We start from the raw sequence: 19,558 nt of genomic DNA, 5'->3' as shown, positions 1-19,558 counted from the left end.
GGGTTAAGAAATTTTTTAAGATGCTAATATAGAATTTCCATGCTAGTTTAACACAGAAGTCAGCATTAATATTTATGTGAGAAAATTTAAAATGTTGATATGAGAGGTTGGCATTGTGAAGATGAGGCAAGTCAATGTGTCTCCTCTGTGTGTGTGTGGGGGAAGAGTATGGCAAAGAAATCACTGGTTAGTGATAGTCTTGACTCAGAAGATGTTCCTAAACTTTGATGTGATAGAAAGGGAAAGTATGTGGCACCTCCAAGGAAAGGATTTATACTAAGATAAGTTCTTTGCCATGACTAATAGGCAGAAAGTATTACTAAGTGATATTTTATGCAAAGGTCAAGTTCTATGTTACTTGTAATCTGAGGCATCTGACTCTTGTATGTGATCTGTAGGACATTGAGTAGCTGATTAAGACTGGAGACTGATACAGTGTCTTAACATTTTTAAATTTTCTTTGTATATTTAGATTTCCAATTTCTTGGGGGCGGTGGGGAAGTGATGCTTCATGAAATACAAAGTCTTTATGCATGTGATTTAGGGTACTGTGAACATCACAAATTAAAACATAAATTGCATCTCACAATGACAGTATTTTCTTATTTTTCTGTTGTTTATCCCAAAGCACAGGCTCACAAAGACTAATAAATAAAATAAATTCAACTTCAAGTTACTTATGCAAGTTGAAATATGTTCTCTAAAGAGGGTCACAGAGACACAAACTGTAAGAATTCCATGTCTTTCTGACTATCTCAAAACCATTACTTGAAGTGTGAATGTGTATTTGTCATTCACTGACAAGGCAGATAGCATCAAGTACATATTTTCTAAAAAAAAACCCCAAGAAAACAAAACAAAACAAAAAAACAAACCAGAAAGAAAATATGTTTAATGACAGGTTTATTGATGTATCATAGCTTTAAATTAGGAACTTGCAAAGAACAGAGCATGTCGAGTTGTCCCACAGGTAAGTAATATTAAATACAGCCATCCACCTATGCTAATGTGTTATATAGAGACGGGATAAAAAATCTGTGTTGTCAGTGACTCTTGCAGAAGTTTAGTTTTGAAAACAAAAAGTCAGGAGAATATTAGTGTAATGTATTGATAGAGAAGAAGGACTTTTTAGTTTTCTACTGGTCTAGCACAAACTTCAATGATATTTAAGAAATAGCAGAATGGCTCTTTGCTCTTCTACTTCTCCTTGAATAGGGCAGGATTAGGAGTGTTAATTGAAAAGAAACTTCTCTATTTTTCAGTTTACTTTTCAAGAGAGTCATGCATAAAATGTCATTGCAAAGGGAATGGGGGAATTATATAAGGACAGTTAGAAAAAGCAGTTTATCTTGGGAAATATTAAATTTCCATATTTCTATTATACCTGTGTATGTATGTAGAAAAAGTTTCAGAACTCATTTCGTATTTGACTATTTATAACTTGATTTATTTAAACTTCGATCCTAGATAGAGGGATGTGTGCTTGGATCTTTCCTAAGAGAAACTGAGATTCAGCCAAATTATGACAAACAGAGCAATTTTTTTTTTTTCCCAGGAACCATAATACAGATACATCTGTAATGATTTCCTCAATTACTGATGCCAACAGGACTTTGTTTGCATTAAATGATTTGGAAACTTCCAGAGGACATGTTTTTATTTTAGATTTGAATGTTTGTAGCTAGAAGTCTGTAAGAAGTAAAAGTTCAGTTCTTTCCTAATCAGTTTAATTCAAGAGTAATAAACCTAGATTTTCTGAATTAACAAATAAATACAGTAATGTCACAACTATAAGGTGCACCCTTTTGACTAAAATTTTCCTTTGAACCCGGAAGTGCGTCTTATAGTCCAGTGCACCTTATACAATGGACAAAGTTGTGAAATTTGCCAAACCGGAAGTTTGAGCCACAATGGGGAGGAAGTGCCACGGGAGCGTCGAGTTGCGAGGGGGGGCAGGAGAGTGTAGCCACGGCCAGCAGGACATGCGTGGGCAGGGAGGGAGCTGCCGCGGCCCCGGCCTGGGAGCGGAGGGAAGAAGAAGCTGGCGACCGCAGCCCAGGCGCGGGGAGATGAAACAACAGCAGGAGACAGTGAATGACCCCATCTTGCAGCAATAGCTCCTCTGCTTCAAAGGCTGATGGGTGGAATATCAAGAAGCCTAATCAAAACTTCCATCCCATTGCAGATCCCTTCACCTACCCTGGCAGCGGACTGCCTTCAGCCCCTCACACTGCCACCCAGTAAAGCTCCAGCACTGCAGTTTATCCAGCCAAGATCAGACTCGGGCACAAAGGACATGCTCTGCGGGCACAAAGGACATGCTCTGCAGACACGGTTCAGACGCAGTCCCTGTGTCTAGGTGAGACACAGGCGGTACCAAGCACCCCCAGGCCGGGAGCCAGGGCCGGATTCCCCCGCCAGGGGAAGGCAGGCACACCCAGGCACTGCTGCGGCCCTCAGGAGCGGCGCACAGGCCGTGGCGTCCCGTTAGCTGGGAAGGAATCTGGGCAGCCTGGTGTCGGCAGGAACAGCCCAACAGCCAGGACAGCAGGGCCGGTTCCCTCACAGGCACAGTCATGTCACCTGCCGGCCGGACTCAAGGGGCCGCGATGGAAGACGCTGGCGCAGCCACAAACCCAGCCACGCCGCAAGGCAACAGCGCGGGCACCCTCAGGAAACACAGAGAGCTTGGCCCGCACCGCGGCCTCTGGAAGAAAAGCGCTAAGCGGGGCTTGTGACTGACCTAGCGCACGCCTACCCTGCGAGGAAGGGAGGCGAAAGAGGGAGGGAGCAGCCAGCTCCTCCACCCGCCCCTGAGAGGGAGGCGGGGAGAGAGGCAGCGGACAAGGAGGCGGGCTCCCCTTCCCCTTCCGCTGGCAGCGATAGCCGTGCGCGATGGCGAGCGGGGTGAGCGTCTGCGTTCTGCGGCGGGAAGGTCGCCCGGGGGCGGGCGGAGGGTCCCGCAGCGGGCAGGATGAGGCGGGCGAGCCCTCCCTGCCCTGCCCTCGCTGCCGGAGGCCGGAGGCTGCTCGGGGCCGGGGCCGCGGCCGCGGGCCGGGGTCGCTGTGGCCGCTCCCGCCCCAGCTCCGGCGAGAGCCGGGGCGCGGGGCTTGTGCGGGAGTCTCCGCGCTCCCGCCTCACGCGTGTGAGGCGTGCGGCGCAGTCGGTGCCGCTCCTTAGGCGTGGGAGGCTCCCGCGGGGAGTACTTGCAGGATTGGGAAGGAAAACACGCGTTTGCTCCCCGCCGTGTGTTGTTCTCGGGCCCCGTGCGCGTCCCGTGGGTCTCAGGGCTGCGCTCCGGCCGCTCCCGGGTCGCGGCGGTGGAGGAGCGAGCAAAGACCTTGAGCTTGCGTGGCTTCCTGTGGGCTTCGGGCAGGTGCGACCGAATCGTCTGGAAAGAAGGGGTAAAACTGCCTGCTCACAAAGCCATGTGCACAGCCACAAGCAGCCCAACAGCTCTAGTGCTAGCATGGTGATAGGGGAAAGTTAGAACTGCTGGAAGGTGGTGGTTTGTTTTTTTACTTCCAGTTGTTGGCTTCAAGATTTTCAGCAAAGGTATAAATAATAAGAGGGCAGAAAAAGATGGAGCTTTCCTGGTACCCACTCTGAATAGTCCAGGGGCCTTTGTGGCTTTATGAACTGAATCAGAAATGAATACTTCAAAATGTGCTTCCAGATGCGTACTGTCAGTTTTAGATTATCAAAATTTATCCTGTAAGGAGACTTTTTTCCTCCTCTCTGTCTTTAATTTTGTGTTTACCTAAGCTTGTGGAAATCCAATTTTAGGAATGCACAGTGTCCCATGTAAGAACAAGTGATGACTTAACGAGGGGATGGATTGAAAACCAGTAAATTATTTACTGAATAGTGTTTCCTCTTGCACTTTGTGCTTTGAATTTAGATTTTCTGGCAAAATCTTTGGTAGATTTGGAGATTATGACTGACGACTCAGACTGTGATTCCACAGTTAGTTACTGTGGCACATTCCATGCATTTTTGTAGTATTTACCCTGGTATTAAAAAGCAGGACAAGAAGATTTCATGGTTCTAGTTAGGGGTGTTTCTGTCTAATTTAGATCCCTGCTGGCTGTTGGAATAGGTTCTGATTTTCTGTTACAAAGCTTTTTGAGTCTGTAGTATTTATTTTACCAAATGTAAGCCAACATATGTATCTTAAGTTCGGCTATTACAGGTACAGTGATATAGTTAAGGATTTTCAGGATAGCTGATAATTAAGGATTTTAACTGGCTCTGGCAAAGCCTGGTACTGTTTTTTGTACAACAGAAATACTACAGCCTTTTTTCTCCTGACCACAGGTGATGAATCAGACCTGGCAAGCTCAAAAGGTGGTCTTGGCCCTGTTATTTCTTCCAGCAAGTGAAATTTCAAAAAGGCTGAGTGACTGTATTTCTAGTCTTGGGAATTTACATTAATCCTCTTTCTTTCAAGCATTCCATGGGAACACTACAGCTATTTTGAACACACAAAATGTCTTTTTCTATTGGTTTATATTTCTAATAGCAATGGCTTAGGCCTTGTCATCTTCATGAAATCGACCTCTGAGGGTTATCCAGATGCTTGTCCTGAAGCTGCTCTAGAGTGTGTGACTATAATGCCTGCTGATTTTCTCAGTCAATTGTTGTATGTACCTCTTAATAGGGTTTAGAGATCTAGAAACCCTGCTCTTTCGTCCAGGCTCTGCACCATTGGGATTGAAAAGCTTCCTGGGATGTTTAGATGTGGCTGCAGAGCAGGATTTGTCATGGCCCTGAGAGCTGTGAATGAAGATTTGCTATCAGTGATGATCCCTGTGGCCACTGCAGAGGTGTTACAGCCCTATAGCGAAGTCCCTCTGCATCACTGAGGGGCTCTGCATGCCAGCAGTACACTCACATCTCCTTGCCAGAATCCTGTCTGGAAATCATCCTGATAAGGAACTGGAAATTCGCTCTGATGAGGGTTCCACAGCTTCCCTTCTGAACTTTCCAACTTCAAACACTGTGTTTAATGAACATATCTGAAATGAAGGGTAGGCTTTGATTTTAAACCACCATTTTTATTATGCAGCCTTTCCATTCATGTTGCTCACTTCACTGCAGCGTCTCCCAAGCTCTCCCAGGCTTATTATATTTTTTACTCAGTAAGAGAACGACATCCAAATTTCAGATCTTGGCTTACTCATTACTGTTTAGCTTCCTGAAAGCAAGTGTGGGGCAATTAATCCTTTGTGTTGAAATTATGAATTTCTGATCTGGGATTCTTTCCAAAAGCCAGTGCTGCTTTTATTTTCTCACTTGGCTGAACAGGAATTATTTTAAATGAACCATACAACAGATGGCCTCTTTGTTTTTTCTTGTTGTTCTTGTCTTTTAGGTTATTAAATGCAAGGCTGCTGTTGCCTGGGAGGCAGGTAAACCTCTCTCTATTGAGGAGGTGGAGGTTGCTCCACCAAAAGCTCATGAAGTTCGTATCAAGGTAATTACACCAGTTCTTATCTATATATTTTCTATTTTAGGAGACTGAGCATTAAATATGAATGGTTTGTTTGCCAACAGAGGAAATGTTGACTAGCTATCATTAGTTCATTAGTATCTCAGCTGGCTTTACAGAGAAGAAAATGAGAGTACTTAGATCCTCTGTTTATGAAAAACACTTTTAATTTCTACTAGTCTCACTTCACAGTCTGGTCTGAGGATTATGGCTAATCAATTCCAGTTGTTACAGAACAAGTTCCTTCACAGTGTCTGAACTGGGAACATCTTTATCTTGTTTGAAGGACAGCAGTTTGTCATTTGTGGCAGCTGTGTAACATGCTGGGTTTTACTTCAGTCAGGCTGTAAGTGCTGGCTGCTGAGCTGGGATTGGTCTCTTGGATTCCCTAGATTCAAGTTTCTGATTTCATCAGGACTTTCCAGGAGCCTATGTCTGCCAAAAAGTATATAATAATGTGAAATTTATTTCTGTGGAAAGGATTTCTGCGTGGTGCTGAAGACTTAAGCTGGATTTATGCAGTAGTGAGAGTTCTGCATGGTCTCTCTGGTAATTTTACATCGGAGTCTTACTTTGAATCAGATGCTAAACTACGTTGAGATGACTTGGAGCACTGATTTCTAGCTATGAGAAAAAACATGTCATCTTTTACCCCTTTCACTGATACATTTTAGTTGATGGAAATTATAAAAATGTACTGGTATGACTTTGCTTTTTCAAAGCAAGAAAAAACTGCCTTGCCAGGAATTGAAAGTATGTTGCCACATCTCCAATGTTTCTAGAAATCACCATTTACAATAATTTCACAACGATAAGGCGCACCGGACTATAAGGCGCACATTTTTTTGCAGCAAGGCTCCACCCCCAGCTCTCCCCGCGCGGTTGCTGGCCGAGGCCCCCCCTCAACCTGGCAGCCATTGGCCCCCAGGCCTGCCTGTACCCGGCAGGGTTGGGCTATGCCCGCCGCCGCTCTGTGCAATGTCCCTGAGGCTGGACTATGTCCACCGCCGCTCTGTGCAGCATCCCCGGGGCCAGGGCGTGCCCGCCACTGCTCCGTGGAGCGTCCCTGGGGCCCCGCTGCTCTGGGAGTTCCCTGGCACTCTGGGTGACCCGATGCTGGCAGACTCACCCCGCGCCGCCACTGCCCTGATTCCGGCGGCTTCCCCCGCCCCCCACGCGGGGGCAGACCCAATGCCGGCGGGCCTGCCCCACGTGGCCACCTCCCCAATGCCAGCAGCTTTGCCCCCCTGCCTGGGCTGCACTGCCACCTTTCCCTCCCCCGTGCGGCCGCTGCCCCGATGCCGCCGGGCTCGCCCCGGCCCGGCACTGGCCTGATGACGCTGCTGTGTGGGCTCTGCTTGGCTGGGGATTGTTGCAGGCTCGCACTTCCAGGGTGGCAAATGTCGCAACTTTTTACATCACATAAGGTGCAATGGACTATAAGGCGCACTTCTGGTTTCGGGGGAAAATTTTAGTCAAAAGGGTGTGCCTTTACTGTACTCTTTTCTTCCACACAGATGGTGGCCACAGGCATCTGTCACTCAGATGATCACGTTTTGAAAGGTGCCCTGCCTAACGTAGAATTCCCAGTTATACCAGGCCACGAAGGAGCTGGGATTGTGGAAAGCATTGGAGAAGGAGTGACCTCTGTGAAACCAGGTAACCAACACACATTCAAAAACACACTCTAGATTCACGCCTCAAAGCTCTGCCAAGAACTCAGAAACTTCCTCCTGCTCCTGAGGCAGTGGTTAAAAAACTGCACTGGACTCTCATGTTCCACTTTCCCAGTCTGCTCCTCATAGTGGGGCCTAGACCATTCATCCTCACAGGGAAAGCAGAGGGTTCATGGCTGGTTTCAGCCGGAAAACTCAGGAGAGGCAATTCAAAAGGCAATGCCCTCAGGGCTTGTGGAGCGAAAGGCACCTAACACAGATCCACTTTGCTGCAGGAGACAAAGTCATCCCCCTTGCCCTCCCACAGTGTGGCGAATGCAGCTTCTGCAGGAATCCTGAATCCAACTACTGCCAGAAGTTCCAGTGAGTTTCCTTTGCCATCCCCTACAACTACATGGGATTGACTATATGAGATGTCTGATACGCCTATCAGTGTGTTAGGCAATCAAATATAAATGTTTGTACCACCCCACAGTTTCTCTGAACCTCAAAACCTGCTGCCAGACAAGACCAGCAGATTCACTTGCAAAGGGAAACAGATCAACCACTTCTGTGGGTCAGCACCTTTGCAGAATACTCTGTGGTCCCAGAGTATGCCGTTGCCAAGATAGATGCTGCGGCACCTCTGGACAAAGTCTGCTTGTTTGGCTGTGGGTTTTCCACAGGCTATGGGGCTGCCATCAACACAGCCAAGGTTGGTACTCAGGCATGTCTAACACCCCACAGCCACCCTCACAACCTCATCAATCCCGTGGAAAAGAAACCTCCCCCTGTTCCTCCTCCTCCTCTTGCTGCTGGAGACTCACAGGGTCGTGTCTGTGCAGGTGAAAGCAGGCTCCACCTGTGCCATCTTCGGCCTTGGAGGAGTTGGCCTCTCTGTTGTCATGGGCTGCAAGGCAGCTGGAGCTGCCCGCATCATTGCCGTGGACATCAACAAGGACAAGTTTGCCAAGGCCAAGGAGCTGGGAGCCACTGACTGCATCAACCCTCGAGACTTCAAGAAGCCCATCCAGGAGGTGATCACTGAGATGACTGGGCAGGGCGTGGACTACTCCTTTGAGGCCATCGGGCACGCGGACACCATGGTAGGTGGCACTTCAGCACCTGTCCTCCCTCCCAGATCATCACAGGCTCCTCTCAGGCCAAAATTCACCCCTGTGGAAAGTTTCTTGTCTGCTACCTGCACTGCTGGATGCAGAAAGGCGGTCAGTTGGCTTGGGGATAAAACAGAGTACAAATTTTAAAAGAGGCCACAAGCTCTCCAGGTCTGCTCCAAAAGGGGGGATGTGTGTTTTTTCAGATTACCCTGGAGGAGCAGGAGACTGCACAAAAAGAGCATTCCCCTGACCAACTCAGCAGGGCTTTCCCTAATTCTCCTACCTGTCCCCTCAGATTACTGCCTTGGCTTCCTGCAATATGAACACTGGCGTCTGTGTCATGATTGGGGTAACGGATTCAGAGATTTCCATCAATCCCACGCTTCTGCTGACTGGCCGCACCTGGAAGGGGACGATGTTTGGAGGTATTTTAGAATACAGTCTAAATATTTCAGCTTTTCCTTTCATGGTAGTAAAAATGCGTTTGCAAGTAGAAGACACCTAAAGAGGAGCACTGCATTGCCAGTATTGAACTTTAGCATTACAAATGCAAAGAATCATCGCTACTTGTTTCACGCAGTAACCCACTCATCCTAAAGAGCAGAAAATCTCTCACAAGGATGAGAGTGGCATCAGCACTGGTCACTCAAGCCTGACCTGCACAGTAACACTACCTCAGCAAAACAGCCTTTCTCCCATTATTCATGCAGCTGCTTTCTCCTATTTCTAGGCTGGAAGCCAAGAGACTCCATCCCCAAATTAATTTCCAGCTATTTGGAGAAGAAATTCAATTCAGACTTGCTGATCACACACACGCTGCCATTCGCTAAAGTGAACGAGGGATTTGAGTTGTTACGTGCAGGAAAAAGGTGAGACCCTGACCAGCAGGACTGAGGTACAACAAACCCACACAACTCCTCCTAAAATTCCAACAGGCAGGCAGGGCAACCCTATCTCCACAAAGAGCACCTGAGCCTTTTAAGGAAGCAGAGCTTCACAGCTGAGGGATGGCAACATCTGCCATAGCCCAGAGGGAAGAGCCCGTGCTCAGCACAGGGAACCCTCCTGCCCATGGTTCAGCTCAGCACAGATCCTGTGGCCTTATCCCCTGAGGGGATCCCCTCAGCAGGGATTTGAAGGCTGCCCCACTGCTGCAGGTCTCGTGCAGCTCAGTCAGGCAGAGGCTGGATGACAAAGAAGTGGCCGGTCCTCAGGCACACCTGCCTGCCACTCTGCCTGCTCCTGAGCTGCAGCAAACCCTTCCTTCCCTTCCACTTTTCAGTATCCGCAGTATCCTGCTCTTCTGAAGGACTCAGCCAAGGAAGCCAAGCAGAAGGACCTGCACAGCAGATGCACCTGGGCTTTCCTGCACTTTCCTGCACTTCCTGCACTTTTCTCAAGCAGCACTCACCTTGGGGGGCGCAAGGAGAGAAGCTTGTGGATCTCACCTTTGCTGCTGTCACTGCTGTCCTGTGCTGCACAAGATCCAGAAGGATGTCTCTCCAAAGCAAATGCTTTTGCTAATAAAGGTTTTTAAACAAACTTGTCCAACACAGTGCACTCAGTCAACAAAGAGTCCAGAGCTTTGGGACAATTGGTTGATGGATCAGAAACACAGGTCGTGATTTCCTTGACCTCTCTGTAACAAGGAATTATAGTGTTAGGAATAGGCAGATCCATCAGGTCAATGCATTGCTCAGAGGCTTGTGCACGCAAAAAATACTGGGTTTTTTGACTCTGGGGTGATCTATTCTTTGGATCATATTTGTCCTCTTTAGATCCTGATCTTAGTCTGGAGGACTTTTCTCCTGATCCAGTTTTTATCTTGGAATAACTCTGAAAAATGTACAGACTGTAATGGGGAAGAGACATACATGTGCCTTTATGTCCCATCACATACAGCTGTGGGTGCTAGAGCTGCTATACCTAGCCTATCTGAAATCATCAAGTAAAATTCTCTTACACTGCAGAGTGAAGTTCTGTAGGATGTACTAGGATCACAGCTAGTCTGACAAAGCAATTTGTTCGGAGCACAAAAAAAAAAAAACAAAAAGGCAAGGCTATGATCCTAAAGGATCTCCCCGAAGTTGAAATATTCTATCATTCTATGATAGCATGAAATCAAAATCAGCAATTGCTGTAAGAGTCCTGTTCTCTATTTTAATTTTTTTCCCTCAGCCATTCTCCTTCCACAGGGTGAAGAGAATCACTTTAGCATTTCAACAGACTGTTATCAGTTTGGTTTTTTTAAATCTCTGCTATGCACAATATATCAGGGTGGATCTAACTCCCTCTTTCCTTACCTCATTTGCCTCATTTTACTATGGTTTTGTATTAGGTAGACAATATTTCTGTTCTCATGGAAATTAACTGTATCAGGGCATCTTCAAAAATAGTGAATTACCAATACTGCTAACAAACACAAAGCCATACCTGCTAGGATATGATCTAGTTTGTCCCTCACAGTAGAATGCAAAAATTGTCTCTGAAACAGGTGCCCAGTTACACTGTGGACAGAAATGTAATGCTGGGTCATAAATAAAGACGCTAATATTGGGCTCTGACCTTTAATTAAAAATTATTGAAGCCTGCTGCAGGCAGTAGAAAAGATAAGATTTGTACTTAGCCCTCATTAGTGCATTTCAGCAGCTATTCCACAGAGATCAAATATTCTTCCCTCTTTCCACCTCTTTGATACAGGCAGCAAAGAACCAGAATGTAAACAGGGGGACAGCAAACTCACTCCCAAGGTGAAGACAAACACCTTGAGGTCTGTGCCTGTGTGGACCTCACTGATCAGCTGTTAAAACTTATAAAATACATTACTATATACAGCAAGCAGGATAGCACATATCGTAGACTACAGATACACAGGATGTGCCATTAAAAAGTTAATCATTACATCCATGCCTGCTGACATACAAGTTTGATCTCTATTACCTGGATAAGAAAAAACAACAACCTCCTGTCTGTAATATACACTACAAGCTGCACAGCAACAGGATCTCAGTATCAACTCCCTGCAGTAATTACATGCATTTCAAATGTTACGCAGAGGTGTCTGCTCCCCATGGCACTTAAAAGTGCAAGCATGGCAGACAGCAATTCTCAAACTTATGTTGTCTTCACATCAGTGGTGGGTTTGCAAGCTTGGGGGACGAGAGTATCACATGGATGTTTTAAGGAAAAACAACAGTACACATTTCAAAGATCTTTTTAGAACCATTGTCTAGGCTACACACTCAACAGCAGACACTAGACATGTCTTAAGAGCTATGAAATGCCAGCACAAGTAGCACATTTATGTCCTTATGTGTGAGATGAAATCATAAGCCATATATATGGAATGCTATTTAGGAAGTAGGTGAATGATTTCATTCTCTGTTACAGGACTTTCAAAATTTGTTGGTTTCAACTTCAAACACTGCCAACCATATGGGATATCAGCCATACAGCAATTGTCCTCTGGAATTGCTTTCCAGCTCTTGTGCAATGCAGAAAACAGAATAGGAATCCAAGCCAACTACTCTGTCTCAGGAGTTCTGTAAAGTGGGTCTGCCTGAACAGCCTACAGAGTATTTTTGGTTATGGCTGAGCACTAAGTCAGCCCACTGTCAGGCTGAAGTGAGGATTGCAGGGCATGGGAAAGTACATGAAAATCTTGGAGAAGAACTGTATCTTTGCTCCACGATAACTGGTGGCCGACCTGATAGGATAGCAGGCATGAAAGAGAGTAGGTTTAGCTATTAAGAGAGTAGGTTTAGCTATTAGGAAGAAATTCCTTACTGTGAGAGTGCTGAGGCACTGGAACAGGCTGCAGAGACGTTGTGGATGCCCCATCCCTGTCAGCATTTGAGGACACTTGGATGTGGCTATGAGCAATTTCGTCTAGTGAGAGGTGTTCCTGCCCATGGCAGGGGCTTGGAACAAATGATCTTTGAGGTCCCTTCTAACCCAAGCCATTCTGTGATCTTGTGAAGGACATGTGACTCAACTGCAGAACTGAGTGTGCCAAGCTTGAGTCCACAGAGTAATGCCCTCCTGATTCATTAATGCTACATTGTTTTCTGATCATGGCTAATCCTTTTGGCTAATTCAAATGTCAACAGATGTCTTTTGATTTTAAAAAAAATTACATATATATATATGTATGTATTAGTAATCTTTCTCAATAGCCAGAGTGTTAACTTCTCCTCATTACAGCATTCTAAATAGCTAGTGATCCAAAGAGGGGGTTTATGTCATTAGTGGCTGTCGTCTATGAAATTTTCCCAGTCCTTAGGTTTGCAAGTGTCCTTTCAGCCACATGGAATTCCTTTCTAACTGTGGGAGTTACATCACACTCTGGATGCTCGTCTTATCCTGACCCTCCAACAAGGTCTCAAATCTCATCCAATCTCTGCAAATACATCACCTTGTCCAATGCCTCAGCAGAAAACAGCTCTGGGAGGACCTGAAAAGCCTGGGGAGAGTGAACCCACGCACAAACCTGGTTACACCGGAGTGAAGCAAATGTGTCCTTGGAGACAAAAATCCTCTTCTCGCACATTCTCCCCTTACTGTTGGGGTGAAAATAGTAGCAATAACACAGACAGTAAAGCTTCAACTCAGGAGGACGTGTGTTTTTGTCCACCACACCACATTTTCAAGCGTTTGTTTTTTTATTCTTTTTTTTTTTTCCTTTTGCAAATATTGTGGTGTGAATGTCCACCGGATCACAAGCCCCAACCTGATAAAAGGAGAGACTGAGGAAGCCCCAGCAGTGCCACAGATCTCCCCACTACAACCCTGCCAGAAAGAAAGGCAAGAAATAAATCGATCTTTCCGTGCTTTCTGAGCCTTCAAGGTGGGGAGAGCAAGGAATAGCCCAAGGGCAGAGTAACTGATAAAAGCCTCCCTGGAGGACTTCTGTCCCCATCCCTCTCCCTGTCGCTATCCAGCTCCTCCCCTCAGCACTCCCCGAGCTCCTCAGCAGCCGGCACCCGACACAGATTAACCAGAGCTCTCCAGCGACGGTGCCGCACCGGGACTGCTCCCGCTCCTCGCCTCGGGGATTCTGCAACGCGCGGGGACAGCAGATTCCCTCCAGCCTGCGGCAGCGACAGACACAGCTCTGCCAACACCACATGGCCACTGCGGGAAAAGTAAGGACATCGCATTTCCCCTCCTGCTTCCCGAGGTGCCCTGCTCTTGGCAAAATGTGGTGCAAAAGGTTCAGTCTGCACACCACTCTGCACGCCCTGTTTCCTCCGACCTTACCTCCCACCTCTTGCAAACCTCTGGCAATTTCCCCAGATTCTGCTTTCGAACAACTGCACGCGTCCGTACCTGCACTAGGTAGCGCATTCCCCCTCTGTCCTGCCCAGCTGCTCAGGAGACAAAATACGGAGTTGTGCTGCTCTGCAGAACACTCTCCTGCTCAATCCCACTCTGTGCTCCTGCTCTGCCAGGAAAAGTAGTTCTTCAGTGGTGCCCTCTTCAGCCACTGCTCTCCTGCACTCAGCCTTGTCCATGGCAATGCCCTTTTCAAGCTGCAGGTTCCATTCTGCTGATGTCAAACTGCTTTCAGTTGATCCGGGAAGGGTTTGAGTGATGTCGCACACAAATCAAACCTTGGTAAGGGAAAAATTTACCCTGTTGCTAATCAAATGGGGACATTTCCATAACCACTCTCACTCACCTTCTGCCAGGGTGTCACAAGGCTGACATCAAAGCTCTCCACAGGCATTTCAACCAGGTTGGATCCACAGTCCCCATGACAGCACAGTCTGGGGATATATATGAAAAATCCACCTAAGTTATCAAGACCCAATAATTTTCCAAGGCTATACCTGTTGTTCTTTGGGTGACAAACCACAGATGGGGTTTCCTTATCTTAAACTAGGCCAGTGTTTATTGGACATCACTTGGTTTCAGGTGCAGTTGAGCATCACCAAGTTTGAACATCTTGCATTCAGGTGATTGCAGGATGACTTCCCCCAGCCATGTGCTAAAGGCAAATGCTCCCATGCAATGTATTCCTCTCCGTTGCTTCCAGGTTATCCGGTGCAGGGCTGCTGTTGCCTGGGCCCCAGGCAAGCCACTCTCTGTTGAGGAGGTGGAAGTTGCACCCCCTAAGGCAGGGGAAGTCCGGATCAAGGTAAAAATATTTCAATAACTTTTTTCCATCCTTGTGGGAATTGCTCTTCTTGTGGTTATATTGTCAGTATAACTCAGGGATGTATGTCCTCCAAGAGGCTTTAACTGTCCAGAGCTGCCTTGGCTCAAATGTACCAGCTGCCAGGGACGCCTTTTTGGATTAATCCCTGCCTAAGCTGTCACACAGCTCCATGTCACATGTCCTCCAGCCCTTGCTCTGCTGAACAAGGCCCTGGTACCCACACTGTGGCCTCCCTTCCATTTCCACCTCCAGCTGAGTGCAGAGGAAAGGCACATGGAGCATTCAGGGTGAGCAGAAGGGGAAAGCCCAGCCTGGGCTCAGTGTGCTGCCACTGAGTGCCAGCACTGACTGACAATGTTACACCCCTAAAGCTGCTTCCACAAACTGAGTAAGGCAGAGGCCAGGACATCTACTTTTTCCTCTCCAAATAGCTTGTGGCCACAGGCATTTGTCAAACAGATGAACACCTCCTGCAAGGCTGCTTCCCCAATGCAGAATTCCCAGTTATCCCTGGCCATGAAGGAGCTGGAATTGTGGAAAGCATTGGAGAAGGAGTGACCTCTATGAAACCAGGTGATTGACACACACACAAATACATGCCCAGGAATCAGCTCTCACACAGGCAGCATCTTGAGAGCCACCTAACACGGGATGTTGTTTCCTTCCAGGTGACAAAGTCATCCTCCTTTGCCTCCCGCAGTGTGGCGAATGCAGCTTCTGCAGGAATCCTGAATCCAACTTCTGCCAGGAGTCCCAGTAAGTTTAGTTTACCTTCCCATTCACCTGCATTGGATTGACTATATGACAAGTCTGACTCCCGTATCAGTGTGTTAGGCAATAAAATATAAATGTTTATACCACCCCACAGTATCTCTGAACCTCAAAACCTGCTGCCAGACAAGACCAGCAGATTCACTTGCAAAGGGAAACAGATCAACCACTTCCTGTGGGTCAGCACCTTTGCAGAATACTCTGTGGTCCCAGAGTATGCCGTTGCCAAGATAGATGCTGCGGCACCTCTGGACAAAGTCTGCTTGTTTGGCTGTGGGTTTTCCACAGGCTATGGGGCTGCCATCAACACAGCCAAGGTTGGTACTCAGGAATGTCTAACACCCCAAGGCCACCCTCACAACCTCTTAAATCCTATGCAAAGGAAACCTCCCTCTCTTGCTCTTCCTCCTCCTCTTGCTGCTGGAGACTCACAGGGTCGTGTCTGTGCAGGTGAAAGCAGGCTCCACCTGTGCCATCTTCGGCCTCGGAGGAGTTGGCCTCTCTGTTGTCATGGGCTGCAAGGCAGCTGGAGCTGCCCGCATCATTGCCGTGGACATCAACAAGGACAAGTTTGCCAAGGCCAAGGAGCTGGGAGCCACTGACTGCATCAACCCTCGAGACTTCAAGAAGCCCATCCAGGAGGTGATCACTGAGATGACTGGGCAGGGCGTGGACTACTCCTTTGAGGCCATCGGGCACGCGGACACCATGGTAGGTGGCACTTCAGCACCTGTCCTCCCTCCCAGATCATCACAGGCTCCTCTCAGGCCAAAATTCACCCCTGTGGAAAGTTTCTTGTCCGCTACCTGCACTGCTGGATTCAGAAAGGCAGTCAGTTGGCTTGGGGATAAAACAGAGTACAAATTTTAAAAGAGGCCACAAGCTCTCCAGGTCTGCTCCAAAAGGGGGATGTGTTTTTTTCAGATTACCATGGAGGAGCAGGAGATTGCACAAAAAGAGCATTCCCCTGACCACTCAGCAGGGCTTTCCCTAATTCTCCTACCTGTCCCCTCAGATTGCTGCCTTGGCTTCCTGCAATATGAACACTGGCGTCTGTGTCATGATTGGGGAACTGGATTCTGGTACAGACATTTCCATCAATCCCACGCTTCTGCTGACTGGCCGCACCTGGAAGGGGACTGTTCTTGGAGGTAGTAAACATTGGACTACTGTCTCAATATTTCAGCTTTTCCTTTCCCGGTAGTAAAAGTGCGTTTGCAAGTAGAAGACACCTAAAGAGGAGCACTGCATTGCCAGTATTGATCTTTAGCATTACACATGCAAAGAATCATCGCTACTTGTTTCACGCAGTAACCCACTCATCCTAAAGAGCAGAAAATCTCTCACAAGGATGAGAGTGGCATCAGCACTGGTGACTCAAGCCTGACCTGCACAGTAACACTACCTCAGCAAAACAGCCTTCCTCCCATTATTCATGCAGCTGCTTTCTCCTATTTCTAGGCTGGAAGATGAGAGACGCCATCCCCAAATTAATTTCCAGCTATTTGGAGAAGAAATTCAATTCAGACTTGCTGATCACACACACACTGCCATTTGCTAAAGTGAATGAGGGATTTGAGTTGTTACGTGCAGGAAAAAGGTGAGACCCTGACCAGCAGGACTGAGGTACAACAAACCCACACAACTCCTCCTAAAATTCCAACAGGCAGGGCACACAACCCTATCTCCACAAAGAGCACCTGAGCCTTTTGAGGAAGCAGAGCTTCACAGCTGAGGGATGGCAACATCTGCCATAGCCCAGAGGGAAGAGCCCGTGCTCAGCACAGGGAACCCTCCTGCCCATGGTTCAGCTCAGCACAGATCCTGTGGCCTTATCCCCTGAGGGGATCCCCTCAGCAGGGATTTGAAGGCTGCCCCACTGCTGCAGTTCTCGTGCAGCTCAGTCAGGCAGAGGCTGGATGACAAAGAAGCGGCCGGTCCTCAGACACACCTGCCTGCCCCACTGCCTGCTCCTGAGCTGCAGCAAACCCTTCCTTCCCTTCCACTTTTCAGTATCCGCAGTATCCTGCTTTTCTGAAGGACTCAGCCAAGGAAGCCAAGCAGAGGGACTTGCACAGCAGATGCACCTGGGCTTTCCTGCACTTTCCTGCACTTTTCTCAAGCAGCACCTCACCTTTGGGGCACAAGGAGAGGAGAATGAGGATCTCACCTGTGCTGCTGTCACTGCTGTTCTTCCTGTGCTTGGACAGGACATAGAAGGATATACGCTTTTACTAATAAAGGGCATCTTTCAAACTCGTCCCATGCAGTGCATTCAATCAAAAGTGTTTGCAGTGGGCAGGAAAATCTCCCCCTTACTTTTAAGACCATTCCTCCACTCCCTTGGTCTCAGTAGTGCACAACAGGGCCTTTGCCCCTCCTTTGCTGCTGCCTCCCACCTTCATCTGCCTCAGTGAGCTGGGCCCTCTCCTCTCTGCCCCTGTGTCAGCTGGGTGAATGCTGCAGCTTCCAGCAAAGCCCGGCAGGGAAACCACCCCTGCTGCTTCTGCTCTGAAGCGTATTATATAAAGCAGTAGATAACTTTCTTATTATGTAACACTCATACAACATCCATGGATGTGGTTTCTATTTGGCAAATGCTATTGTACTTTTAATATATTTTCTGCACCACATCCCACAGTATATTACAGTACAACTCTGAAAAATCTTCTGCAAAGAACAGGATTGTCACTCCAAGATGGTTATCCCGCTAAACAGATCCTTCTTTCAGTGCTGAACATTGGACCCATAACACTACCGTGCATTTTGACCTCTTTTGTGCAACACTTATCACATCCCACAGCCCTTTGAACTTCTGGAAACCCCTTAGCACAATCAGCAATTACACAGAATGTCACGAACACACAAATGAGTTATCAAAGGTAAACAAATCCCATCTTGTCCACCAACTTTTAGTAACTTCTGCACATATCATTCTGCCATGACATAAAACTATAATTCTCTCAACTACTTTTTAAACATATGACAATAAGAGTGCTGGTAATGAGTTAAAACCAAAATAATTCAAAAAATGTTAATTAATTGAGTTCTAGTACTTCCCTACTGAGAAAACTCCAAGAAGTTCCAACATTTCCCTAATGCTGTACCTGCATCTGCTCAGTCTTAATCTTATACAAGTGATAAGTCTCAAAAAGGTAATCAATTTGCCAAGTATCTGTCTAAAAAATACAAACACATAAATAAATCTGTGCAGGATTGGGACAAAAGATAATATTCCTTTTTAGAAAAAATCTAAACCTAGATGAAAAAAAAGTTCGATCACCATAAAAAAATCTCTGCCTAAAGTAAATTGTAACTCGCACTTTACCAATTCTTTTGAACTGTTGCTACCTGAAAAATTGTGTAAGCCCTTCTGAGAGATGAAGAGCTCTCTACTACAGCAGGGCCACCTGGTGGTCACCTGTCCCTGCTCTCCGGGCATGCTGCCCTGGATCTCCGAGATCCTCCTGCCCCTTTAACAACAATCACTAACTGGGCAGGACTTCAAATTTCTGCAGATAATTAGAGAGCTCCTCAAATTCTGCTTGATTTCTAAAACATCACTTGTTTCACAACTGGCCAAATACTTACATTTGAAAGCAAAGACATTTATATATTTAAACCAGAAGAAAATGCTGCCAAGTGCAAAAAAGGAGGTGACAGCACAACTCTTTCCTCACTTCCATCTTTCAAATTTCCCTTGCATAGTTATTTAAATATTAACATATTAAAGTCAGCACATATTATATCGGGTTTTTGTGTTTTATTTGGTTTTCAATGAATGCAGACACTCAAGAATATTTAATTGCAAAACTCCACAAATTATTTATTTCTATGTCTGAAATATTAAACATTTTACAGCATCCCAGCTTCATGTGTCTCTACTGCAAAACTGTCATGGTCACTTTCACACTTATTTTGAGTACATCAGATTTGTTTTGAAAAGTTATTTTACTATAGAATACTTTAGAAGTATACTAGGATTCATTAGTGAAATTATTCTTAAGTTTTTCCTTTGGAACCAACCATTTCTTGAATTACCAAATAATATTTTGATTTATATTTACATTTATAAAATATTGCGATTACCTAAGAATTATCTAAAGAAATACCAACCAGCTTTGAGCATTTTTGGACATAGTTGCAAGCTGCATCAGGGCAGGTTTAGGTTGGACATGGAGGAATTTCTTCACAGAAGGAGAGATCAAACATTGGAATGGATTCCCCAGGGAAGTGGTGGAGTTGCCTTCCCTGGAGATGTTTAACAAAACACTGGACATGGCACTCAGTGCCATGGTCTGGCCAACATGGTAGTGTTCAGTCAAAAGGTTGGACTCAATGATCTCAGAGGTCTATTCCAACC

The 19,558-nt window shown here is 46.6% G+C and overlaps 1 protein-coding gene and 1 pseudogene across 1 annotated transcript; both read left to right on the top strand.

Moving 5' to 3' along the window:
• Positions 1 to 2,750: 2,750 nt before the first annotated feature.
• On the top strand, positions 2,751 to 9,641 carry LOC116996739 (annotated as a pseudogene).
• Positions 9,642 to 13,022: 3,381 nt separating this feature from the next.
• Positions 13,023 to 17,434, top strand: LOC116996738 (alcohol dehydrogenase 1-like). Its single transcript, XM_033060695.1, has 9 exons — positions 13,023 to 13,408; positions 14,302 to 14,403; positions 14,856 to 14,997; positions 15,093 to 15,180; positions 15,293 to 15,512; positions 15,646 to 15,906; positions 16,211 to 16,346; positions 16,657 to 16,795; positions 17,209 to 17,434. The coding sequence occupies exons 1-9, from the start codon at positions 13,391 to 13,393 to the stop codon at positions 17,231 to 17,233; spliced, it is 1,131 nt and encodes a 376-aa protein (XP_032916586.1). The 5' UTR covers positions 13,023 to 13,390; the 3' UTR covers positions 17,234 to 17,434.
• The last annotated feature ends 2,124 nt before the right edge of the window (positions 17,435 to 19,558 follow it).

This window comes from Catharus ustulatus, chromosome 5 (assembly GCF_009819885.2).
Source record: "Catharus ustulatus isolate bCatUst1 chromosome 5, bCatUst1.pri.v2, whole genome shotgun sequence".
In the NCBI taxonomy this organism is placed as follows: domain Eukaryota; kingdom Metazoa; phylum Chordata; class Aves; order Passeriformes; family Turdidae; genus Catharus; species Catharus ustulatus.
This window is presented reverse-complemented; position numbering and strand designations above follow the sequence as displayed.

What these genes read in the sequence shown, in the direction of transcription:
- LOC116996738 (XM_033060695.1), top strand. An exon ending in CAGGGGAAGTCCGGATCAAG is followed by an intron (nt 14,404 to 14,855) that starts GTAAAAATATTT and finishes CTCTCCAAATAG; the next exon opens with CTTGTGGCCACAGGCATTTG. An exon ending in GAAGGGGACTGTTCTTGGAG is followed by an intron (nt 16,347 to 16,656) that starts GTAGTAAACATT and finishes TCCTATTTCTAG; the next exon opens with GCTGGAAGATGAGAGACGCC.